The sequence below is a fragment of the Colossoma macropomum genome, unplaced genomic scaffold (assembly GCF_904425465.1).
Source record: "Colossoma macropomum unplaced genomic scaffold, Colossoma_macropomum, whole genome shotgun sequence".
In the NCBI taxonomy this organism is placed as follows: Eukaryota; Metazoa; Chordata; class Actinopteri; order Characiformes; family Serrasalmidae; genus Colossoma; species Colossoma macropomum.
This window is the reverse complement of record NW_023494794.1, coordinates 18,607,401-18,634,952: the sequence shown is the minus strand read 5'-3', so window position 1 is coordinate 18,634,952 and position 27,552 is coordinate 18,607,401. Positions and strand designations below refer to the sequence as shown.

The window sequence follows — 27,552 nt, the reverse complement described above, 5'->3', positions numbered from 1 at the left end:
TCACTGTGCTGCATGCCTAATTAGCAGACACTCGCCTCAAACTACACCTTTAGAATCGTATAGATAACAGAAGGCTATTTTGTACAATGTCAGAAATCACATATACAAATCTGTTTGAGATGACAATTAATGTGAGTGGTTATCAGTGTGTTTGGGTGCAAGTTGTCCCGGCATGTTTATGACAGGAAATGTGGTTGCATAAATGTGTGTGTTTATCCTCCATTTCACACGCCTCACACATACTGCACATTGAACACATTCCAGTGGCTGGCTGTCAGAACACTGTGCAATACACAGATAGAACAGTGTGTCCTATCCTTAACTCCTTAATTTACTACACTCCTATAAATTTGTTTAAATACAATGCCAAGATACCACACACACACACACACACACACACACACACACACACACACACACACAAACAAACAAATGCAAAACTTCATGGATGATATATGGAATATATAATATAATATATAATATAATATATGAGTATATGGAAATTTAACCAAGACAGTAATTTTAAGAATATATATATATATATATATATATATATATATATATATATGTATATAAATTAGACAGTATATATTGGTTATTGTTATGTATTTGCTTGCATCTGAAACGTTTTGGCCCGTTAAATCTTCTTGTGAGCCACACAACTTGGTAGGTTGGGTAGGCCAAACGGGTTGAAACTGGGAACCCCTGGGTCTATAACAGCCAAATAATGACTATATTCAGTACAGTTTTAACAAATTTACATCAGGAGGGTAAGTATCTCCATGGAATAATGAATCCTATATATGTTTTATATGTATTATATAGGTTAGTATCTATATATTATAATGTAATAAGAACAATATGTCATATATATAACATTCATTTTGGACATTTTTTATATATCAAATATGTACTGTACTATACAGTATTGGAGTGGGTAATCTGAAAAGTGGGTTCAATTCCGCAGGTGGGTAACCAGGGTCCTTTCTGTGTTGAGTTTGCATGTTCTCCCTGTGCCTGTATGACTTTCCTCTGGGTGCTCCAGTTTCCTCTAACAGCCCAAAGACATGCAGTCAGGCCAATTAGATGCTAATGTGTGTGTGAATCTGTATGTCTGTTTGTCTGATCTGTGATGAACTGCCAGCCTGTCCAGGGTGTTACCTGCCTTCTGCCCAATGAGTGCTGGGATAGGCTCCAGCACCCCCTGCCAGGAGAATAAGTGGCTTAGATGATGATGAGTGTTTTAGGCTATACAAGCAGAAAAAAAATCATTATTATTATTATGTTATTATGTTAATATTATTACATTATTATTATTGTGTTATACAAGCAGAAAAAATAAATAAAGTGGAACTTTATTTTAAAGTGTAACTCTAAATCAGGATGTTTTGTCCTAAAAATGTATGAGAACACACAAACACAAATGCACACACGTCACATTGAGCGTGGCAGCTAATGGACCATATCTATTGTGTAATAGCTCAGTTTAAAGATGTTCCACTCCTAGCTATGCCAAGGTATGTGTTGAACAGGAGAGTTCCATGTCAGCCTTCCCAGACTCCTCTCCTGCTGAGCTGTCACACACGTACACACAGTGGAGATCCCCGGCTCTGGAACGATGTGAAAACATGGTAAACGGCTGTTAGTGAAAAAAAAGAGAAAAAAAAAACCTCCAGGAGATCCCTTTTCAATGTTCGCAAACTTGATCTTGTGAAGAATATCTGTTTAGGGACCAATGATTCAGCAAGGAAAGCAGACAGATACAAACACACACACACTCGCTCACACCATGTTTTAAAATCTCTCGCCAAACGGAATAAACAGATTATTGGCAGCCGCGCTGGTCTGTCAGACTGAATGATATACGTTTCGGAACACACATACGGACGGACACAGACTGTCCTGAAGCTGCACCGAATCAACCTGAAGTGACCTGTAATGCAGGTTGTGACCGTTTAACAAGGCCAGACCACCAGCTTACTAAGAGAAAGAGGGGGACCTTTATGCACACACATTTATACACAGTAGGCCTGCACAATGTGGACTAAATACCTCATTACATTTATAGTGCTACATACAGCAATGAGGAAATGTCAGGAACCACCTTTCATTTATTTAATTTCCAGTAAAAACAGCTGCAGGATATATTTATTTCAAAGGAGATTAGATATGAGATGATTCACTTGCATAAGGAAAGAAAAAATAGTAATGACACAGGAGCTTCCAAAACTGCAGCTCAAAATGACTAAAAGTCTTAACAACTGAGCAAAACCTGGTAGGTCACCAAAACTCTCACTTTCAGATTAACAGATAAACTTAAAGTTTTCATCTTTTATCAGCAGCTTTCATGAAAGAAACTACTGTTCTCAGAACAATGGACTTGCCACCCCAGAGTCCAGACCTCAACATCAGTGAATGTGTTTGGAACTGCATGGATCTCAAGAAGCAGAAAGTGCAACCAACTTCTAAGACTGAACTTTGGAGGTGTGGAAAAACGTAACCCCCTAAAAGACGAGGGCCCACCAGCAGGCCCAAAGTTTTATTACACACTCCACACACATGTCATAAGCCTTTTTTAAGGGGTTAAATCAATAATAAAGGCAAAGGGTGGACACCCCAGATACAAAAAAATATTACATTATACAGTATAAAATATTTAAAATGTTCGTAGACACTAAAATTCAGTCTTATATTAAATAACGAAAGAACAGTTCTAAAAGCTGATAATTAAACCTGCCTGGACGTGGTCCCAACATTTTAATGAGCACACTTGATTGACATTTCTTGGTCCACCACTTCTAGACTGCTGTTCCACTCAACTAAACACAATAGTGCAGCAAAAGCAGGGAGAAATGAGTAAAACAGACTCTACATATGCAGGTGGTTTTGTAGACTCCACTGTGTCCAGGACTCACTAAAACATTATCCAGCTTTTATGCTGCAACGTCTTAAAGAAGGTAAGGTTCTTATTCACTTTACTGCTGGATGTGCACCCAGGGAATGCTGGTATGGCTGGTTGAGCAGGCGGATAGATGGATAAATGGACAACATGAACAAGAGACAGATGATGCAGCTTGATAGCTCAGTTATACTTGCCAGGTTAGCTATTGCTTGGTGGTTAGATTTCTCTTGATAGGCTTCTCTGACTTGAACAGTGATAGGAACAAAGCTTTAAGCTGTGTAGGTGGTACAACATACATCAGCCCTGAGATGAGTGAGGGTACTGCTTACATGAGTGCTACCCTTGATTAAACCTTTAAACCCCAGGCTTATTACACACAGTTTATTATTCAGTAACTACACAGACTTCAATATAAACTAGCTGAGCTGTTCTTGGGTTATAGATGTGTGTAACAAAACTTTGGGCCTACTAGTGGGCTGTGGTTATTTAAGGGGTTAAGACTGCCCAGTTTAGAATTTGGGCCTTTAGTGGACATTGGAATTGGAAATTGGAAATACAAATTGTGATTTATTATTGGCTCGTTTGGCTAATTTGTGATATCAGTACCGCAAAAAGGCCAATACTGGAACAACAAATAAGAGACGATATATTGTGCAGCCCTATAACACCCACATGCAAGCCTATTATCCTGTCTGCCCTGGAGCTTTAGCACGTCATTGAAACCTTGCAGAGCGTCTGGCCAGTTCCATCTCAGCCTGAGAGAAGCCAAGATGGAGAGGAAAGGCCATGAAGGGTCGAATATTTGCTGCGTGTTTCCAAATTATTAGAAATTTCCGAGAGGCCGAGTCTCTCAGCGGGCCGTTCAGGGCCTGTGGCTTCCCTGACAGTCAGGAGTTCACCAGATGCAGCTGGTGCACAATGGACATCTGAAGCCCCTGGCCACTCTGTAAAAAAACACTAAAATACTAAAATCGAAACGCCTCGTGCATTTTATGAGTAATAAATATGAGCCAGTACACACTTTATAGACAGAAGGTATGATAAATTAAACTGACTGTTCCTCGTTGTCGAGTCCTTCTCATGCTGAGAAGGCCTGACACGTTGATTCCAGAAGAAAGCTTACGTAGCAAAGCTGCAATATCTCATGCAGTGTTTCGCACTGTGGAATACGAGAATACTGGCAATGTAACCTACACAGCAGGTTTCTGCTGTAGGTGAGTGCGTGAAGAGTTCCAGACAAACACTACACCAGCTTTGTAAAAGAAACTTGATCTTTTCAAGAGATAATGGTCAGTTATATTACCCTCTTAAACACTGAGGGACTGTATGTAGGCCTATACAATTTCTCACTCCCACAACTAGATCTTTTACGTGTTGGTTTCAGAGGAGCTTCTGAAAAATACATAATTTAGATTAATAGCCAATAATAAAGGTCAAAGGAGTTGACATAGCATAAAAGAGTTTGACTAAATGTCTGTAGCAATAGCAAAAAACTAACTGCTTCTTCATTTATTACAGCTCTAATTACCCGATTCTCCCATTAATGAAGGTTTGTACAGTCATAGGCAAAAGTATATGCACCTCTGGTCAAATTTCATATTTTACAACTTAACACATCATCTACAGAGAACACACCTCTGCACATTTTAATGCACAATTAGTGTTTATTTGCTGAATTTAACATATTGAGGAACAAACTACTCAGTGTAGGGGACTCTTATCAATAAATGTTCTGAATTTTCATCTTTGGTTAGCTAACTGACTTAATTATACAGTATTTTTGAACCTTATTTTTAATAATCACTGCTGGCTTCTATACTTTAGGCCTGGAGTGCATGAAATAGTAATGGGAATTGATGGCGGCCTCACAATATGAAACTATCACACATTTTTAATTATTGCCAGCATTTTACAATATTTAACACTCATTTTTCATAGTGAAAGACTGTATTCACAATTTTTCATTGTTTTATTTTTAACTCACCTTAAGATATTTTCTGGAATAACACAGTTAATTATGGTGAGGTTACTGCATAGCACAATGGGATATGATAGCAACTCAGAGTTCAAAACATCTTAATAAATTATATTTTACACGTTTTTATTCTGACAATTCAAGTTGTGGGGTTTTAACGTTTAAAGTTCTACATTAAAGTTTTTTGTTTTTACTCTTTTTAAAGGTTATTGTTTTTGTTATTGCTTGTTGTTTATGCTATTGCCATATGTGAGTTTTTGGTCATGTTTGTGCAAATTATAAGCAAAGTAATCTGTCCATAAAATGTACATATGAATTTTAATATGCCTAATTTGTGCATATAAAGTGTAGAACATTGTAAAAACAGACATTGTTTTTATTTATTTATTTATTTATTTATTTAAGAAAATTTAAATATTTATGTCTAGTAAAATTGAAAGTCAAGTAAGTCATGTAAATTCACAGTAAATTACTGACTACCAAGTTGTATTACTTTTATTTATGTAAAAATACATCTCTATAAGTCTTTATACTTATACTATCATAATCACAGCTAATTACTGTAAGTGTGCATCTAAATCACAGTAATCTGGGGTTCAGACTCTGAATTCACAGTACACAGTTGTTATTTTACTGTTTTTTTTTGGGAAATAATGCAACTTGTAGCTGGCAGTAATTTACTGTAATTTTACAGTACGATACTTAAGTCATCATATGATTCTACTTTCATTTTTATTTTATTTTAATTTGTCATATGCTAATTATATATCACAATATATCATGATTTATAACTTTGCAAATTCAAAACCTCAAAAACTCTTCTTCTGTTTATTTAATAATGTTTATGCTTATTTTAATCTCATTTATTAAATCAAAACAAAATTATGATATAGATAAAGCCATTCAGCATTCAGTCTTTCCCAAGGGCTTTCACTGATACATTAGTGGAAGTCTTGCCTGGATGGCCTTTGATCTTTTGTGTGTTGGGCAGTAGTGTTGGCCACCATGCTGTCCAACTGTTCCCAACCATTGAACCCATTGTTAGAAGCCCTGGTTTCAGTTTTCCAGAAAGAAAAAAAGACTTGTGGAGACTGGAATTATATTTGTTATAATTAAATCAGAAACATTTTGGCATTTGGCTTTTTTTAATCAAAATATTATGATACCATACAATATTTCATCTATTTTCCCCCCACCACTAACATGAGGGTTGCAAAGCAGGTCACTGATTGTGTAATAGGTCAAACAGGAACACCAAATTGCTACAGCAATTAAATGTTCCTAAAATGTCCTGCTAATATTACCCTTTAGGCTCATCTTCCAAAACAACAGTTATCACTATATCCAGCAATTCTGGACAGATGGCCTCATGCTAGCACAGCAGAAACACCTTACAAAATCTGGGGTCGACTGCTAGTTCAGCTCAAGTCTGGCTGCAATGTGCCCCACAGCCCAAAACCAGGTACTGGCCCGAGTACAAAGGACTCTGCAGCCCAAAGCCAGCTCTGGAACATTCTGTGCCCAGGACACCTACTTTAACAGGCAGGCCTCCTTGAAAAGTCATTTAAAGCTGCAGCGGTGCTAACTATACTCACAACCCATTACCATTATAAACCTCAAACACATGAACAGCCCATCTTGGGCGGAAAAATACAAGCTAAAATTATTGCGTGTGGAATTTGCCAGGACGATGTCATAATTAAGAATAGCACTATGGTGGACAGCCACGAGCCGTCCACTTTAGGCCCACTTACTGATACATATCCTGTTCTGGTGATGACACAGGGACAGGAGGTCATTCTGCAGAGAAGCTGCAACGTGCAGATATACTTAAAGCGTTAGTTTTCCCCCTTGCCCTACATGCAGTCGATCAGCCGGGACATGTATGGTAGCCACTGTTTGCTTCTTTAGTTTTGCATTGGAGCAATGAAGGCTAATGTACCAAATAAGTAATGGAAGCACTATTTAGCAATGTGCAAACTGTGAGTTTTGTGCAATGCTAAATATATGACAATTTACTTCTTTGAATGCAGTTTAGACCTCCAAAAGAAATATTTTTGTTTGGTTTAATAAAATTTACTCTTTGTTTATGGATCACGCTGCCAAACTGGTTTAAAGTCAGAGTTCAAAACCCACACTGGACTTTCAACTGACTTGGATTTTAGACTAAAATCATTTTACTTTGACTGACTCTATACCTTAAATACATTTATTTGCTTAAAACAAATGATTGAACATTTTGTCACTACCAAAACCATCATAACATTGTCAAAACGTTATCTGTTTCTGTAGTGACTGTTTCAGTAGAGATCATTTTCGCTAATTTTGAGCAGAACTCAAAAACACCTCTTGAGCAGCGCCTCCTATTAAATGAGACACATGGCTGTCAACATGAAAGGAAAAGGAAATGCGACACATTCGACTAGGCAATCTTCTTCCTTTGCTCCAAGGTCCAGCTCTGATGCTCTGATCTGTATGTCACTGTAGGCATTTTTTATTGGTTTGGATCAGATGGGATAGCCCTTGTTGTCTTTGTGCATCAATGAGCCTACGGCACCCAACACCCTGTTGCCTGTTTGTGGGTTATGCCTCCTCAGACCACTGTCATTAGGGTTTTCAGTGCCCTACAAGCCCTGTCCTTTCTGAGACGCTTTGTCCCAGTCATCTGACCATAATAATGGCCTATTTCTCCCATATCCAACACATCCAACACATCAACTATGAGAACTGACTGTTCACTGACCATCTAATTTAACCCAGCACATTGTTACAATATAAACAGCATTATTCACTTCATCTGTGAGTGCTTTGGGTCATTGGTGTCAATTAGGCTTACATCAGCGGGTAAGTAATAAAGGTTGACCAGCAGCTGTATGTGGCCTTTGTCCTAAAGTAAGTAAAAGTGACTGGCAGCTATATTAGAGAAAAGACAAGCTCTCAGGTTTGTATTCAAGCTAATCGATGTGCTCTTAGACCCACATACAAAAAGGATACTCATTATCCACAGCAAATAACAATAATGTTAAAAATACATAAATTCACATACTCAGTATTGAGCAACAGTATAACCTCTGTCCACAGCTATTCCAACAAGCCACTGACAAAGTACGTCTGTCTGAACCGAGGGTCTCCATCTGTCTTGGCCAACAAGTGTCTCTGGTGGTTCAAATACAATGCTGAAATTGCCTGCGGCTATGTTCTCATCCATTTCTCTGCTGTGATCTGTGTGTGCAGCTGGAATCCCCTTTGCATTTAAAAAATGTACATGCTCCTCCATTATGATCAGTAACAGACATACAACCAAGACTATCAATGTCTGATTTCTAAACATCATGTTGTAAACAGCTGACCAGCCTTGATAAACTAAGCTTTTACTCTATCCTGCTGGCAAAAAAGCCAAAACATCTCTTTTCTCCTGAGTTGATGTCTTCAATCAAAGTATTGAAGTGGTTTCAATGAATCGATTTTGTGTATTGAGCTAAATAAAAGGGCATTTTTGAAATAATCATTTTGAACACTGAACATGAGCTAATGGTAGTGAATAGCTTGTTTCTCTAGCTAGCTTGCTTTGCTAGCAAGTTTGTTTTACTTATGTTACCGTTTATACTATGGCCATTAAAAGAGGGGGTGTACCCTTGTTTGCGAGGGATTTTGACGCAATCTGGTACCAATAGTACCAGAAATTAGAAGTAGTAGTAGTAGAAATTTTCCCTTCTCTGCTATCACTGAAAATGTGCGGGGTCACCTACAGAGCACTGCTAGAAGCCTGATAATGAAGCAATGTTTTTTTTTTTTTATTTTTAATTTGAGAGTTGTCCCATTTTGTAGGGCAAGATTTCAACCACAACCCCTTGTAACTCAGTTCGGGTTAGGGTGACACTCGAAAACAAGGGGTAGAGGTAAAAAGAAGAAATGGGATTGGGCCATAGTGTCCAAGCCGATGTTATGCTATAGTTGTAAGACATGTTAGTGCTAATTCTTGCTCAAGTAGACTTGCTTATGTGATGTCTGACACTATATGACCTGCTGTCATCTATAAAAAAAGGACACAACTACAGATGAAATTCACATTTCAGTCTAATTCAGGCAAGTTTGTGATCATTTAGGCAGTTTGCATGATGCTAATTTGCCAAGCTCTCATTTCATCACATTACTGTGATTTAGAATCACTTGTAAGCTAGATTAGCATAGTAGCTCCAGTGCAGCACTAAACTTTGGAAATGAAGCATGTAATGTTCAGAGTGTAAATGCCAAGGCCTTCCTTAACTGAAACAGCACTTTAGCATTGGTTGTCAGAACACATTATGATTAAGCTTGTTAATCCTGATTCTTCACTGAAATCTTTTTCTGTATCCACCAGAATAGACATTCATAATGTTTTCAGTTGGTAAGGCCGGCAGAAATGTATTCATTCAGCCTGGATGCTACAACAGCACAGAAGAAATGCTGCTTTTTTCCAAGCCATGCAATGTGTAAAAAATAATTGTTTTCGTGTTTAAGAACAATTATGTTCCCTGCTGGCAAAAGTCCCAAAAGGCATCATAAAAAAAATTACACAGTACAAATGATCTTTACACCGTTTGCATGTGTGCTGTTCATTAAATACAAACATTTGGCTTTTAGGCAAGTTTCTCAGAACATAATAGAACATTTAATGCAATGTTAAATCACATTTTTGTTTTTTATGACTTCTTTTCATACCTAGTGAACGGCTCAAGTTCACAGCAGCCTGCAGAGGATGGAAGAGGAACTGCTCGCTATGCCTGCAAACAAATATTAGTATTGGCATGTCGTGCAGGCAACATTAGGAAAGAGACAGCACATGCTGTAAGATTGCCGTTATCCTAATGTAGAGGTGCGTGGGCCTACATACACACACTAAGAGCACTCTCTTTCCAGCTGTTGTAATACTCTCCACTGTGGATCATATAAGGCCATCATCGTCTCCAGATGATCAGATCACTTCTCTTAGCCTGAAGAGTACATAACACATGCATGGCTCCAGTTGCATTTACAAGTGTCTAAGTTTGGAAATAATTTGCGGAACGCTCGGTCAGATTGCACTACGAATCAAATGATCTCCATGGCCCAATCACCATAAACAGGATACTGTTTGTGCCATTGGAACACGGGCATTCTGAAGGTGAAATATGCCAGAGAACTGTGTGTACGCTGGCAATAAGGCAAAGAGTTTCTTGTCCATGTGTAAACCAGATGCCCCAATATCACAGGCCTCAATTCTTCAGCAACACTAAAACCACCGTGTTGCTAGGAATAAAGACATGTCAAATCGAAGGGAAGGAAGGAAGAATCAAATTTACCCAGTTTCCCTTACTCCAAATGTAGCTGATCAGTCAAACATGTTTGTTGTCTGACATTTGGTACAAGGTTAATGTAGTTGACATTTCGATTAAAGCAAATACTGCACCAATCGGCACTGTGCAAACTGAATGCCTAAATCCTCACAATGCATTAAGTAACATTAAATGGACTTATTGACTTCTTGGTTTTTAACACACTGTTATCTACACACCCAGTTCCAGAAGGTAAATGCACATGAAAACAGAAAGCAGTGATTTGAAATCTTTTACAGGTATTGCATTGAAAACAGCACAAAGAAGAGAAATTTAATATGTTACCTTATCAGCTTTATTGATTGTAAATGTACACTAATTGCAAATTTGATGCAAGCAACACATTCCAAAATGTGTGAGCAGGAGTAATGTAAGACTGGGAAGTTTGTGGAATGATCAAAAACACCTGGTTTGGAACTTATCACAGCTAAACAGGTGAATAGGTAACAAATGATGCTATCATGACTGGGTATAAAGGGAGCATTCATGAAAGGCTCGGTCGCCATTCTGTGTGAGCTAATAGTCCAACAGTTTAAGAACAATAGGCCTCATTCACCAATATCTAAAATGTGTTCTTAAGAAAGGTCCTAAGAAAAAGTCTACGTCCGATTCATGACGTATTCTTAAACCACAGAATTGTTCACACCTTTGTGCTCTTGAGTGTCTGTAGATTCTGGACTCTGCCTGTTCTAACCTAAGAACAAACCCCAAATTAGAAAACATTGGTGAATGATGAAATCTCTGTGAAAACTGCGTTAAGTGGGTTGTAAGGAGAAATTTCTTCTTAAGAAGGTTGGTGAATGAGGCCCAATGTTTCTCTACAGTCCATAACTTTATTAAAAGATTTAGAGAATCTGGAGAAATCTCTGTGTGTAAAGGGAAAGGCCTAAAACCAATAATAAAAGCCTACGCTCTTTAATCCCTCTGATATCCTTCTGTAGTGAAAATGTCCACATGGACATATTTCAGAAAACCCCTGTCAGTAAACACAGTTTACTGCATCTAAAATAGCAAACTAAGGCTCTACTACGCAAAATAGAAGCCATATGTGAACAACATCCAGAAACACCGCCAACTTTGCTGGGCTAAAGCTCATCTGAGATGGACTGATGCAAAATGGTAACGCCAAAGAGGAAGAGGGCCATGCCAGTTGTTACCAACACAAAGTTCAAAAGCCAGCATCTGTCATGGTACGACTGTGTGTTAGTGCCAATGGCCTCGGTAACTTGCACATCTGTGAAGGCACCATTAACGTTGCAGGGTATGCATTTTGGGGCAATGTATGCTGTCATCTAGATGACATATGTTTTTAGGGACATCCCTGCTTGTTTCAGAATTTTTTGTCCAGGAATGGAATTTATTTTTTCCTGGACAGGCAACCAAAATCCTGGACAATCCAGGGACATCTTAGATGGGGGCCATCATAGACCCAGTGTAAAACAGAGCAAATACATAACATATCTGGTTAAAGGAAAATGCAATGTGATAGATTTTTCACTTAATCAGTCGGCGGACCGTACGTAAAAACTGTCAGACCTTTAGGCCTTTTCAGTTTTGTACAAAGTTGTCATCATAAGATAGCACACTCCACTACTGCTAAAGCTCAATGACAGCTTATATGTGTCTGGCTGAGAGAAATGACGCAGAGCTGTCAAATCCTGGCGCAAAGCAGGTGATTAGCTTATTCACTGGCCATCCCGTCGTCAAATCGCATTCCTCGTCTTGACCCTTAGGTTATTTCTGATTGGGCGCTGTGCCACACAGACGTGAGAGGCCCTGCTTTGTACGCTTCCAGGAATCATTTCGCTCCAGCGTCGGCCAAAGACACCCACAGCCACACAATAATGAATGATAACCACAGCCAATCTGTGGCCAAAAACAACAGCTTCGCCAACATAGCGAAGCACGATTAAATGCTACGCTGCATAATTTTCCACTTTCCTCTCACAGACACACTTTTGGATGTGGTTCTGTTCATATGCGAGGCCTAATTTTCCTCATAAACAGGTTCAATAAAAAGGGCCTGTTCTGAATGACGATAAATTGACCGTTTGCGAGGAGCATTCTCAGCAGGTGTGCTGGGCGCACTTCAACCACCTTCATTATGTAAGACATAAACCAGCTGCAGGGGATCACAAAACAATGTAACTATCTTAATTAATACTATCTTGTTAAACTTACAGCCTTACATTTCTGTTTTTGATCTGAAAATGTATTATTTACTAACAAAAAAAACAGTAACTTCTTTGAAAACAACATGTAAGTTGCACTAAATTCAAAAGTTTGGAATCATTTTCCATGTTCATTTTTTTTTGTTATTTTTAAACAAAAATCATTTATATAATGTATGTTTGAAGTTTGAAAATTATTCACAAAAACATTTTTTAAGATATTTTCAAGCATTGCATTGACCGTGTAAAGTTATGGAATGTTCTCATGAAAATGGGAACACCAGAGTCTCTTATCGTTCTAATAAATAATCTCTATACTGATCAACAAGCCACAGTCATGACAGAAAATGGACAAACTGACTGGAGGAAGTCGATCAAGGATTCAGGATAACGTCTGAAATGTGCATAAAACAACTCAGCAGAAAATCCAGAAGATCTGAAAGCCCTTATAAAGAAGGTTAAAGAGCAGAGTGAAAAAATGGGACTTCAGCTCATGAGGAAGACTGAGGTTACGACGACAGTAAAGACTGCTAAACTTACCACTGATGGACTGGCACTTGGCAGAACAAGTACAGGCTGTGGTTATCTCAGTGGTTCTTTATGGACATGAAAGCTGGATGATAAACAAGTGAGACAGGAAAAATGTTGATGCAGTTCAAATTTGGTGTTAGCAAAAACTTTTGAAAGTTCCTTGGATGGCAAAGAAAACTAACACCTTAAGTCTCGCTCTCGCTCGAAGCCCAGATAACCTAATCTTAGTTTGGACATATTCTGAGAAGAACCAATTAATTGGAAAAGACAGTAATGCTTGGAACAGTTAAAAAAAGGAAGAGGACAACCAGCACTCAGAACAATCATGAACCTGCCATTCAGAAGCCTAAAGATCCAAATGGAAGACAGGATATTCTGGAGAATCACTATCCATATTTTTGCCCCAAGTCAGAATCGACTTGATGGCACTTAATAATAATAATGTGCCATTGGTTTGTATTACTGACAACAGTAACTCCAAACATTTGTGTAGTGACACAAAAGTAAAGTGTATTTAATATTAATTATTTCTTACTAGTCATCACAAATTCTGTTGTGGATTCTTAATGTGATTATCATTGTGTGTTATGTTACTATATAACCATGAAATTGTGTAATTACATTTAAATAGTATGGCGAAATGATATTAACTATACACTTCTAAGAGTTAAGGGCTTATAATAGAAAGATTATGCTTTTATTGGTCGGGTATATGTAAGTAAAGCCTCGTACTGTTAAACACTGGAGCTAGCAGTTATCTGTTCCATAGAAAATCCAAACTATCGTTTTCAATTTGGGAACATTTGTGTACGTATGTGTGCACATGTGTGTTGAACCTTTCTATGATAGTGCCGAAGAGCAGCCGGATGGTCTTCTGGATGTTCTCTGTACACAGCCAGCTCCACTGGTCCTTCATCAGTAAGCACAGGATATTTAGCGCCACATCTGCCAGAGCTGTGTCTGCACACATTCAGATGATTTACAAAGACACTCATTTTAGGGATGCACTCCGATCAGAGCTGTGAGCTAATTCCAGTATTCAATATTTTTCATGTGTATCTGATCAGGCCAATGCAAAACCTTTTATAAAATGTACAAATTAGAAGTAAATCTACCATTACAAAGAAATGTAACGTAGCATCGCCTAAACGTTCTGCTATTCTGGACTACAATTAATGCATCATCAAATATCAGCTTGAAGCACTGATATGATACTGATATTATCATGCACCTCTCTCTCTCTCTCTCTCTCTTTCTCTCTCTCTCTCTCTCTCTATATATATATATATATGTGTGTATGTGTGTATATATATATATATATATATATATATATATATCACATATTTTTTTTCTGTGCAAAAGTTTGGGTACCCCAGTACCCAAAATTACAATTTTGTTGATTTAACTGCACATTTACTGTTTATATGCTGAATTTAACATAATGGCCAAAAAATACAACTTAAAAAGTGTCCTGTGCAGACATTATGGCACATTTTATATTTTATGCAATATGTTAATAAATAGAAATGACCAAATTTAAGTTTGCTTCCCGTAGAGGATGTGTTAACTTCTTTTGACTTAGGAAATAAACAAAACATACTACTGTAAATACAACAAAACATGTGACAACTGTTGTGACAAAGCCTTTTATCTCTAAAATGGTAAACTTACAGGAGAAGGAGAAACATCCTTAACTTTGAAAAGTCAGTGGAACCAGATTTTTTTTCCCCAAAAGTCATTTTGAAGCATTTCTATTGGTCTGAATGTTAACACAATGCAAATTCAAATTCTATAAAATCAATAGTTAAACTATGCTCTGTAATCATATTATACTATGGCTATAAAGTTATAGTAAAATCACAAGCTCTAAACCACATTTCCTTACTAATAATAAGTTGCTTAATTTGCTCAAAACACTACTATATTCACAGCTATATATTTGTCCTGCATATGCTTTCATTTAAGGGCTTTAAATATAATGGTTTTGGCCGTAAAATAAATTTGGTGCATATTTCCAAACAGGATGCAACATTAGAAACAAGAATGAAATTTTAAAAAAAAGCTCCAAGACATCTGATAAGGTACTTTTCACAAGCATTAATAGACTCTCCCTCTTCCCTCATTCAGGCTTAACAGGTCTCACTCCTGTCTTTGTGGTGGAGTGACAGCGCCCCCATGTGGATAATACCGAGTAATGCATTACTGAGGCCTAAAAGCTCAGCAAATGTCATGTTGATTTACCTGTTCCTCTTGTTTTCTTTTCCGCTGCTCTGTCTCCATCCTTCTCTTCCTGCTCCTCACCTCTTGTATTACTCTTTCTGGGCTCTCCATCTATCCTCTTCTCCTGCTCCAGCACAAAGCCCTCAATCCCTAAAGGGCCTTTAAAGACCTGACAAGAAGACAGAAACGCAGGTGTTACAGAGGAAGCAGAGAAACAGGTGAGAGAGAAAAGGAGAGGCAAAGTGTAGGGCTGCAACTGACAACTCTTCCTATAATTTATCAATCCATCAACTGTTATATGATCCATGGGCTAATCAGAATATTATGCCTTCTGTCATTTTGTCTCACTTTATCCCTGTCACAGCCACAGTCGTTAAAAATTTCATCTGTGCAGCACCTTTTCTTCTGTTATGAAATAAAAGAAACAATAGAAGTCATATCGCCCCCTATGGTTCATGCAGTGTACTGCAATCTGTCAGAATGAACAAATATACCATATGAACATTCTGCAACATTACTGGGTGCTTTTGCATTTTAAGAAAACAGCATATTAACATTTATCATAATAAAAGTCATCAATGATTAACAGTTTTCTCGACTGCTACAAAATAGCCTTAGAATGTAGCATCAACACAACCATATCAGACAAAAAGTCTTTACCGACACATTTAAATGACGATAAATAGCTCATTAAGAAAACTATTTTGACATTCACATTCAATTAACCCTATCTGGACAGCTGCCACACCAGCAGAACTAAATTACTCATTCACTGTAAACAATGGTTCACAATTTTATCGTTAAGCTTACTTGTTTTGGCAGTTATTGTGTGCGTGCAATACATTTTATTCATTCGCCACCACTTGACACATCACACCAGTTCAAAGCACCTTTTCAGTTTAAAACGTAACAAGAATTTCTTTTTTTTTAATAGTTCCTAATATTTTAATATTTCTTTTAAGATAGTTTGAAGAACAAAGTTTGGTTCCAGATTTCTGCTGGATGCCTCCAGTCATCACACAGGTTTATTACATTCCATCACCAGCACTGCTGATTTAATTTAATAAAGTATTGATGTGCCTAACCAGGTATCAGATAGGCTATGTGACACCTACATAAGCTTGTCAACTGACATAACCCTACATAAATGTTTATAAATGCTTATTCCACCAGGCGTCATTCACAATAAAGGTTACGTTTGCCAATTTTGATCAAAGTTGCCTATTGGAATAAGCATTTATCAACATTTATGTAGAGTTATGTCAGTTGTCATGACAAGCTTATGTATGTCATGTAGCCTTATGAACAGTACCCTACAGTAAAGTGTTACTACATTCTGCACAACTCAGGAGGCTTATAAAAGCAAAACTGTGCCAGAAAATAAATAAAACTGCTTTTTCTGTGGGATCTTCAGACTAAAGAGGACACTGATCTCGTACCCTGTATCAATATGCTGGATCTCATATGAAGGAACAAAAGAACAAATTCTGTTAGTTCTGTAACAAATCCAGCCTGAAATATGTAATATTTATTGTGGCACATCATAACGTAAAGTGAAGTAGGTCACATACTGTTTTAACAACAGTACCCAGCCTAGTGTTAAGGTCAGCCTAGTCAAAATTGACCTTTTTTACCTTGCTGAAACATGTTCCCGGTCATATTAATCAATTCTAATATCATATATATATATTAGCTCACCACTCAGATGTGTGTCACAACTATGTTACATGTTTGGCAATTCATGACAGAAGAGGAGGAGGCGGCAATGAGGAACAGGTTATTCCAATGGAACGCACTTGCCCACAGCACGTTAGCCTCGGTGAGCTAATTAACTAGCCATGCAAACTTTGCAATGCAAAATGTTTTTTTTAAGAGGTTTGAGCATAACGTACATAACGTGTGTGAGTAACTGTTTTGTCTGGCTATAAACTTGCAGTAGAACTGTGATAAAATGCTTTTCTTGTTGTTCTTGTTAGACATGTAGCCGGTATGGTTAAAAAGCCAACTAGCAGAGGAAAGAGATGAAGTTGTATCAGCAGTCATGTATAACAGTTGCAGTAGCTTGTAACTTAAAGCCCAGGATATGGTATGTTATGGTTTTGAATGGAATTTTAAAGTTGATTATTGATATAGCTTTAAATAGCTGTATCTGCCAGGGGCGTCACTACAGATTAATGGATGGTGGCACTAAGACTCAGTCCCATTTCACCCCTTGCCCCTACCACTTAGCCCTTAGCTCTGTTTTGCGCATTCACGTTTAGGGTAAGGGTGCCCCAATTTTTGTCGAGATAGAGGGGTAGGGCGAAGTGTTAGGGCTACATGGCCCTCCAAACGGAGGTTTTTCAGAATCCCACTCCAAACAGAGAAAAAAGGAAAAACAGCAAGATGGCTGTGCGAGCAACCAAAGAAACACACAAATGTAAGTATTTTTTCTCCATTAAAAATTATGATAACCATAAAAGCTAATAGCATGCTAATGTCTTGGGAGCTTGCTAGCTAACTTTCCCATCCCACCCTAAATAGTCCGGCAGTATTGACGCCTGAAGCGCCAGAATGCAACTGCTGCATCATTTAAGGTGGAACAGAAAAATTCAAACAAGAAGCTGGTGAATAACTGACTTCAGCTTCGTATCACCAACTAATTAGGGGTGGGCGATAATAAATAATTGCCTTATACCCCCTGTTTGAAAGCATATGATGCCGTAAATGTAACTAAAGCCTGGCAGTGAGGTTGCTGAACTTTTCCCTTCTCTGCTATCACTGAAGTCGAGCCGGGTCACCCACAGAGCACCGCTAATAGCCTGTTAGTGAGGCAAATATTTGTTTGTTTTTTTATTTGAGGGTTGTCCCATTTCATTAGGGCAAGATTTCAACCACTACCCCTTGGAACTCAGTTCCAAGGGGTTAGGATGACACTCAAAAACAAGGGGTAGGGGTAAAATTGCAATAGGCAATTTTTTTTATCAAATATACGAATATTTGATGACACTGAAGACAGAAGACCTGTTTCATCATAGTTTGGATTAGGCACAGAGGTTTTGAAATGGAGGACATGTTTCAACGCCCCCTTACATCAGCCCCACTTATTATCAAGTGAAAAACCTCTAGCTAAGAGACCCACCCTTATGTGGTGTTTCACTTGGAAATATGTTGCTACAGAACAAAAATGCATAACGATTTCCAAATCAACATAGAAACAACAAGTAGCTAGCTACAACTAGCTAGTTCTAGAATTACCATTCTGCTTTTGAACAAAGTACAAAAAAGTAATAAAGTTCTGCAAAAAATGGACTCGCAGCAACGGCTGACAAACAAAAACTATAAAGTAAAAGTAAAACATCCTAATTAAAAAAGTACAAAAACAATAATTTTACAGAGATTTTCAAAAAACGTTTTGCAGATAAAAAACCGTTATTTTACAGATTTTTCACAAATTTCTACAAGCACCTTCATTAAAGTGAGCACAAAAATCCATGCAGATAAAAATTTATTTTACCGAATTTACCTTAATTATTATGATTAAAGAAGTTCAATAAATCGATAGCACAAAAAGTTCTGCAGACAAAAACTGTTATTTTACAGATTTTTCCTAAATTATTACAATCAAACACCTTCAATAAAGTAAAGGCACTAAAGGTTCTGCAGAGAAACGCTGTTATTTTACAGCTTTCTTGCTGCATTTGCCTTTTTGCTATTAGGAGGGTAATTTCAATAAAAGCAGCTCATTTTAAAGTTTACTGGCTTGAAAATATCAGCAGACACTCAAGTTATCGGTATCAGTGTTGGAAATGAAAAAGTGGTACTGTGCCATGTGCCTAATTAAAACATGCCTCATTTATTTTTATAAAATCAACACTCCAGATTCCCAAAGTTTCCAAACACTAGAGGCTGATTAGCTTACCGTGCTTCCCTCACTGAAGCAGTACGTGATTTTGGGCTGGAAGTCTGGAACGCTGAGCGTGGTGGAGGCTATTATACTGGAAAACCTTAGTCGTGACCTGAAATAAATTCACAAATGCATTACGATGCAAGCAGTAATTTTACCGGGCTGTAACAGGGGAGACATAAGGCACACTCATACTTCTTCCTGCTGTCTGGCGATCTACCCGTCCGCGTCCGGTTCTCCGTCGTCCGTGGGGCTCTGCGGTTCCGAACGAGGAAACGCAGTCTTCAGCGTGTCCACTATGTTCTCTACCATCTGTTCCACCACATGCCAGGCAGAAAGGATAGAGCCATGATGGTGTCAGTAAACAGTACAAAACAAAGCCCTGTATACTCTGTACAACAGGCCTAGTATAGATACATAGTCTATACCAATATACTGATATTGGTGTCACGCAACAATGTTGCCTTTTTGGTTTGATACAAATGAGGTTATCAACATAACAATTTGTGTGAAAAGTAGAATCTTTGAATGTTGATGAATGAATTTTAGATTTTCTTAGAATTTGGTACAGTATGCCGCCCTTCAGCTTTAATGTGTGCTCTCAAGCTGGCATGGACTTCATAAGTTTGTGCAAAAGCCTCTGTTTGGTAGATCAAATCCACCTGAGAGTCATCTGAATGCGTGTTTCACTAGAAGGGATAAGATTAAAAAAGGATGAATTGTTTGTACAAAGGCCTGAACATGGTCAATGTCATGGATATGGTTCAATTTAAAGAGTCTTAAAAGTAGTAATTTTTCATTTTCATTGTCATAACTTTTCTGTGTTTTTAATTTTTCACAATTCTACAACTTACTGTTGTTATTTCCATATTTCAATGAAAAAATGCCAGATTTTCAAGGTGGTCTGATTACATTTGGACCATTTTGGATCTTATATTTTTCCTTCTGTAGCGTCTTTCTTCATGCCCTCTTATCTGCTGGCAGAACAGAAATTGGCTCTGAGATTTTTTAATTAATATAATCAAATTAAATATTTTTACCTGATAACTTTGTTATTATATTAACTCTGGACACTGTTGGCTCTCTGTGTGTGAAATGTTTTGAGTCTGTGTTGAGCTGCTAATCATGAAAACACTGAAATCAAAACAGGCTTTTTTTGCCGCTTAGTTTCCGTATATGGACTAGGGAGTAAATGGTATACTTTGAAACTTAATCGTATCTTACATACCTTAATAAATGTAAAGAATCATTAGTTTTGCATGATATGGGCCCTTTAACAAAATGACTTCGAATAAAATCTTATTACATTATAATACATTAAAGTTAAGGCCATTTTTTTCCTCACCTACAATATTTGCCAATTCAATTATACAAACCTTTTGCTGTGACAGGGATAAAATGCTGGCAAAGCTATATGCATCAATCTGATCTCAGCACAGTGGGACTGACCTTGTCTATGCGTGAGCCGCATGGTTTCTTCTCGAAAGCTGCACTGGCATCAGTGTTGAGGGCCAAAAACTCTTGTACTTCCTCACTCCTGGCTGCCTCGGGGATACTGCACAACTTCTGCAGGGACAGGAAGAGAGAACCACAGTGAAGACCCCTTTGAAACAGTCCTATTGCATCTATCAAACTGTTGGCAACATTATGGAGAAGAAAAGAAAATGCGGTATCTTACTTTGAGGAATGATTCTAGCTGGCCTTTCCTGGCCTCCACTTTTTCTGCGTCCGGATTTCCAAACGAGAGGTCTGGGAAGAGCTTCTTTGGGCCTTTGATATCTGTAATGCAGGCATATGTTTTTCTCTGGGAGTAATATGATCAGTCTTATAATACTAAGGGTGGGTGATATGGAAAAAATATAACGTACAGTATATACATTTGAATATATATATCATTGGCATGGAAATTTACAGTCATCAATCGACAACTCTCTAATTTAATCTGGATTATGGTAACTAGTACACTTGAGGTAAGACAATGCAATTCAGTTTGATTCGGCCCACAGAGAGCATAATGAAACATGGGTTGGTAATAAATGAGTAATGATAAGGTAATATCATGGTAACAACTTGTACCAAAAAATACATTCTAGGTTTCAAGTTGTTACTAAATAATGAGTTATAATTGTAATGGTAACAACTTGTACTTACTGAAAATTCTTATGCAAATTTTCTGTTATTAATAAATAATAAGTTAAGATATAGTTTATAGTATAGATATAGATTTATAGTATAGATATACAGTTTCATTGTAATTACAGCTTATAAGTATGCCTGTACATCAAACTGTGCCTGACCATTTAAAGACAGACTACTTCATAGTTTTGGGGTATTAACCCTAATATAACAAACCCTATACTGATTTAAAAGAATCGGAGTGATAAGATGATTAATCAGATGGATGGATGCTTTATCCTTATTAATGTCAAACACAATAATAATAATAATAATACAATTAGTGACAATTTGTGTAGTATTACTCTCATTCATTTTAATGTAATTGCTACTAATGAATTATTTTGTATCAACTGGAAAATTAAAATTTCATTTATGGGTATTTAGAGTTTGTTATAATTTTTTTCCATTTTATTACCAACTAATAACCACTCCAATTACTACTGTATTATTTCATAACAGATAGAAAATCAGCATGTAGTTTTAAGTAGGTACTGTAAAATGACCAAATCATAAGCCATTTATTACCATTCTGAAAAGTACAATAGAAAAATGGTCATTCGAGTGCCTCCATACTTAACAAACACTTCAAAAACTCCTTTTCTACAGAATATGGTGGAATATTTACCGACATGGCATTCATAAAACCTGGGGATTTTCTGTTAGTCATTTTATAGTAGCTATAAAAGTGTTAAATAAACCCACTTTAATTTACACACATAATGGCTTTTGAGTTTGTACCTATAAATATAAATTTATAAAGTATGTATTCATAAGTATAAACAAAAAACTTGATACACGACAAAAGTATTTAAACATTACTGCTTTGTTGCAACCCGATGTTGACAACCGCAGTTTAAAGACACCTGCTGTAAGAATGAATTAGGTTTTTTTATTGCAGCAGCAGCATTGTGATTCACTTTTGGCCCATTTAAATCATTGGTTGGGCCATCAAAGCACCTTCATCTTTTTTAGAAACCAGTTTTGACTTATGATGGCGGTATATTATGAGCTGTTGAAACGTCCATCTTCTCGGCTTTCTAGGCTGATGACATTAAATTCAGTACATCAAACTATATGTGTTTCCTTTGATGATGCGTAATGCCCTGGTACCATATGCAGCTCCCTTTGAACTTCATTGTTTTTGGCATCATACGCGCAACCCTTCCTTCTCCAAACATTATAAGCTGAATTATTGCCAAAGAGTTCTATTTTTGTTTCATCTGACCATATCGTTCCAAAAGAGTTCTGATTTGCCTAAATGCTACTGTTGGTACAGTTCATTGCTTATTGCCATTAGGTCATCCTGCAACTCCTGTCAAGTGGCTGGTTTTTGTCTTATGTGTGTACATTGTAAGTGGATATCTGCACGGGAAGTATATAAAATAAAACAAAAGCATCTGATTACTTGTTTCCCCACACTGTATCTTAAAGTCAGAAATCATATCAAACCTTAAAATATGTGTAACTCTAGTAAATGCTAGCACACTACATTTACATCCATTTACACAATTGCACAAGATCTACTGTATGACATCAAAGTTAAGGATTAATGCTGATTTATCATTTCATAAATGATTGAAAGACTATATCTTACTTTTAATCACTTTCTTAAGGTCAGATCTCTCCTCTAGACGGGTCTGCAGGTTGAGGAACTCGCTGTAGCGGCGGTTCACGGTATGATATCCAATGGCCTGATCGGTGCTGAGGCTGTCTGTGTCCACTACTGTCTCATACTGTGCACATACACATAAATTCATAAGTATTACAATCAATTAATATCTACTCATGTTTTTACTGTAATGGATGGGAACCACTATTTCACAGGGGAAGCCACATTAGATGTGGAATATACTCTACCGCATGGGTGAAGCTACGGAGGGCCTGAGGGGCCTAGGCCCTCTCACTTGGAAGCCAGGGCCCCCCCAGCTTTCTGTCTGTTAAAACGGTCTTCCATTATTAATGAAAATATTACAAAATGTAGCTCATATGGTGCTCCTAAAACACAGGATGAACCCAAAGGTGCTGAGTTCTGCTGTACCACTGTTTCTAGAGACTGTAGCAACTTAGCTGAGCTGTGCCAGTTCTTAGTGTAGGCTACGACTTAGTGAGGTAAATACATGGCAAAGTTAACCACAGAAAACACAGTGAATAAATTAAATATGCATGGGCCTACCTTCACAGTATAGAGAGTGTATGGATGACTACTGTTGCCTTTTTGCTCTTTAGCTGTGATTGTACCAGTAATCCTGAGGTTCTTAATAACCACTGGTCCCTCCAGACTGCCCAGACTTTCCAAACCAAAGGAGCTGAGATAGGTTCCACAAGGGCTAGAGTTTGTAGCCTGAGGCAAACTTCCAGCAGAAGGATCTTCCATGGGGCTCTCGGGACGGGACAAGGGCTCTGATATGAGAACCTTTGGCCTAATACGTTTCCCCAGAACAGCCAGTGTGTCATCATCCAGGCACACCAAACCACAGAAGTCAGCAGGATTGATACAGTCACAGAAGGTTTCGTCCTTGTTGGCTTCAGAGTCATTCAGATCCAGAGATTCATTGGAGATCTTCTTGCTATCCGATAAAGGTGACTCTATGTCATAATCAATGTTGTAGTACAGCCGGCTGGACCTGCATGGAGAACTAAGAAGTTCAGTTGGGCTTGGGGCTGCTCTTTCTAGGTAGGGTGATTCTGAGGTGAGCCCTCCTTTTGTGCAATCCTCAGAAGACCAAAGAGTCTGTAGGCTGGACTCTGAAGATTCTTGGAGGGGTAGGGTAGAGTTAGACCTTGCTGTCTGCATGCTGGAGGTTTCAGAGTGATCCCATGGAAGTGGTGTGTGGAAGTCCCGATCCCAATGGCTTGGTGGCTCCTCTATTATACCTTCGGCGTCCTGGCCTGCAGATTTGGTGAAAACGTCTACAATGGTCTTGTTGAGCCAGTCTGGATTGGATATTTGAGCCACCAGTGGCAGAAGAACATTGCAGGTGATGAGTTCCCCAACCAGGTAGCGGCCAGTGCGGGTCTCCAAGTGTGGGTATGGAACAAGGACATGCAACAACAGGTCCACCACAGCCCTGGAATAACAGAGCTCAGCTGCAGAACTGGCCAGGGCAGGGTGTGGCACACCAACCTCGCTGTACAGCTTCCACAAGGTGGACCTGGAACCCTCTCGGCCCTCCTGCTTTCGGGGTCCTTGCTGCTGTGGCTTTACAGATGTGGCTGGCACCACCTTCTGGAGTCCTTTGCCCTCACTGAAGCTCTGTAGATGGCATCCACACAGCTCTAGCATTCTCTGGGCCAGCACTCGCCTGTCCACCTGTCTTGCCCGCCGCTTCAGCTCTGCGGCTGCTGCCAGCATGGCATCCCTAATCTCCTGCTGAAATTCACCCTCTTCCTCAGACACCAAGGTGCGATACCAGGATGACACAAAGTCCCTTACAGCCTTCTCCACAGCGCAGTGAATTTCCCAATCCAGCCTCCTCTCACTCTCCAAGGACGCATGTGGAAGAGGTGCTTGGCCCAATGGCAGGAAGTGCTCCAAGTGGAGCAGGCTGTTAGCATCCAGAGCAGCACGAGAGCCCAGCCAGCCTCCCAGCACCACTAAAAGACTGGTGAAGATACACAGGAGCCATACATTCACCAGCAGGTAGAACAGGACTAACCATGTGATCAGGACCACAAATCCCACAATGCTCCTCTGACCCATCAACATAGGTAGAGCCCTTGAACTTGGGCCAGTACCTTCAAAACCGGGCATTTCACCAGAAGGTTAATCCTAATTGAATAAAAAAGGATATATTGTTTTAACTCACTTGTATAATATACTGTTAAAGACATAACTGTTCATCTTATTTCTTATTCGCTATGAAGGTGTATTTTACTTGTAGTAACTACAGGGCAGTTTTATGAGCTGCATGTGGTTAAAACATACAGTTCTAGCAAAGTACAGGCAAGCTGCTTCCCCACATTGGAATATCCTCTAGAAAATAACTTATAAAAATACACTTACATACATAAGCGTGTCACCTGCCCTCCTGTTGTCATCTAAGAATGGCTACACAGCCTTCTCTGTGAGTACTTTGCTATCCACAGGGACCGGTGGAAAGTCTAATCCACTTCAGTTTAATTAGATTATCTCCACCATGTGTTCACCGTGAGGACAAGTTTTATTCTCCTGTAACCAGCAAATCCCCACAGGAGCTAAATACTACCCTCTAGTGTAGCACACAGGAATCTGAAAAAAGTTTATATGTCACAGCATAAATGCATAAATGACAGCATAAATGCAGCCTATGTAGGGCACTATGGAGGAGAGAATGCTCATGTTAACCAGGCGTATGCAAATGCTTGACCAAAAAAAATATGTTGAAATATGCATTTAACATATCGGGGAAAAAATACATAAGACACAAAATGTGTCCTTTTGTACAAGCTATATTTTGTTTTGTTTATTTTTTCGAGCATCTTAAATAAACAGTAGTTGCACATTACATTGGGCAGGAGTATGTTCTCTGTACACTCAAAAATAATGGTACGAATCTCTCACTGGGGCAGCAGCCCTCTTGTCACTGGGTGGTACCCTCAAGAATACATCTCAGTACCTTTAGTCAGGGAACATAATTGTTCCATAATCCATTGAAATTATATTTTCTAAGTTTTATTGACTCCACACACCCCATCTCGTCTCCAGGCTTTACAGTGTGTACTCATATATATAATGTATACAATACTTATACAATATTAAAAGTCTATGTATGCTACACTATATTATATTATGCTATAACCTGTTACTAAAGTACTTCTGAAATTCAATTAAAACGTAGAACAAAGACATGTTCCTCTCATTGGGTGAGGGGGGTGGCTGGTCAAATCAAACATCCTCACGGGCCAGCTTCGGCCAGACTTTGGGCAGCCCTACTCTGAAAGAATTCCATTTTTTGGTGGAGGATGGCTTATTGTGATTATTCTTGTTTGTAACTTAAGTCGATGCGTTGCAGTGACTTTGCCACTGCTAAGGAGGTTTTAGAAACATCCATTACCAGTGATAAAATCACAGAAACACACAGTCACTTGTGGCTTATTGCTTTTATAAAACGGTGACAGAAAATATGCTAAAATACAGGATATGCACACAATTGATGTTTAACTTGTAAATTATTGGACTGGTGGCAGCGTACTAGCACAGTTCGTACTGCTTTTCACATTACTTTGCAATAAATAGTATTTTTAAAAAGGTGGATTTGCTTTCTGTGAGTCCAGCAACAATGCAGTATAGTCAGACTTTCATTCCCAGAATTCCATTAAGCCTAACTCAGAGAAAGGAACCGCCCATGTGTGTTGAAAAAGAATGCAGTAGCTAGTATACCAGGAAGCAGAAAACAAGTATGTCAAGTTTTCATTGTGAAGAGTCGCATGAAGGTAACTTACTACCACAGCACAGCAAAGTGAACTGAACTGCTTTAATTGAATTTAAAATGAAGCAGTTACAATTAGAGAAAACTTTCTTCAGAAACATATACAGCTGAGGCACTTTTATACAGACAGCACAGCACACAGCCAGTGTAACAACAAGGCAACAATCTGCAAACATACACTTATTTTAATGCAATGAGGATGAACTGAGGTTTGTTACAGCACCAGGTAATAACAGGCAGTAATAAAAGGCTAATTCATTCAATTCAATGAAGTTCCTTATTTACACAAGGCCTATAATTTAAGTAGCCTATTACCCATTACCCATATACTCTGCATATATTTCAACAGCATATGTATAAATCTTACTAAGTTTTACTTTGTATCATAATTTCACTATTATTTAATATTATTTATTTCACTACTTTCATTACTTCACTATTTAACCTTTGTATCTTATTCATTACTTAAGTTGTCTTGCATTGTATTCATAACACCTGAATGTCCCACCTGGGATGAATGAAGTGTTATTTTAAAAGGTGAGTTTTTCTCACTTTTTTAAAATATGGTTTTGAAATAGCATTTAAAGTTTCTAATCTGTGTTGTTCATACATGAAAAATAAGCTGCAAAACACAGCCCATTTTGAATTAATTTACATACCACATATCCAGCTATTCAGACTACAGCAGTTTAGCCACGCCCATTTATGCTGATGTTATATTGACCTTGTCGAGGCATACAAGGCAGCCAATCAGAACAGAAGTCATTCTTGCGTTCCTGTGTGTTTTTATGTACCCAAAACATACATCATTTATTTTTTAATCATAATTTCACTATTTTTGTCCTTTAGAATTAAACAGGCTGATTTTTGTTACTGTGTCTTTAAGACTGATATATGCAGATGAATTCAGTTCTGATTGGCTGCTCT

General features: G+C 38.1%; 1 protein-coding gene across 1 annotated transcript in view; it reads right to left on the bottom strand.

Moving 5' to 3' along the window:
* Positions 1-24,968, bottom strand: part of snx19a (sorting nexin 19a) — a 42,307-nt gene extending 17,339 nt beyond the window's left edge. Inside the window, exons 1-8 of the mRNA XM_036581020.1 lie at positions 23,391-24,968; positions 22,812-22,950; positions 20,718-20,818; positions 20,489-20,605; positions 19,260-19,351; positions 19,055-19,151; positions 15,175-15,322; positions 13,770-13,893 (exon numbers count right to left, since the gene is read on the bottom strand). Coding sequence (XP_036436913.1) covers positions 13,770-13,893; positions 15,175-15,322; positions 19,055-19,151; positions 19,260-19,351; positions 20,489-20,605; positions 20,718-20,818; positions 22,812-22,950; positions 23,391-24,968 — 2,396 coding nt within the window. The remainder of the gene's footprint in view (positions 1-13,769; positions 13,894-15,174; positions 15,323-19,054; positions 19,152-19,259; positions 19,352-20,488; positions 20,606-20,717; positions 20,819-22,811; positions 22,951-23,390) is intronic.
* Between the last annotated feature and the right edge of the window lie 2,584 nt (positions 24,969-27,552).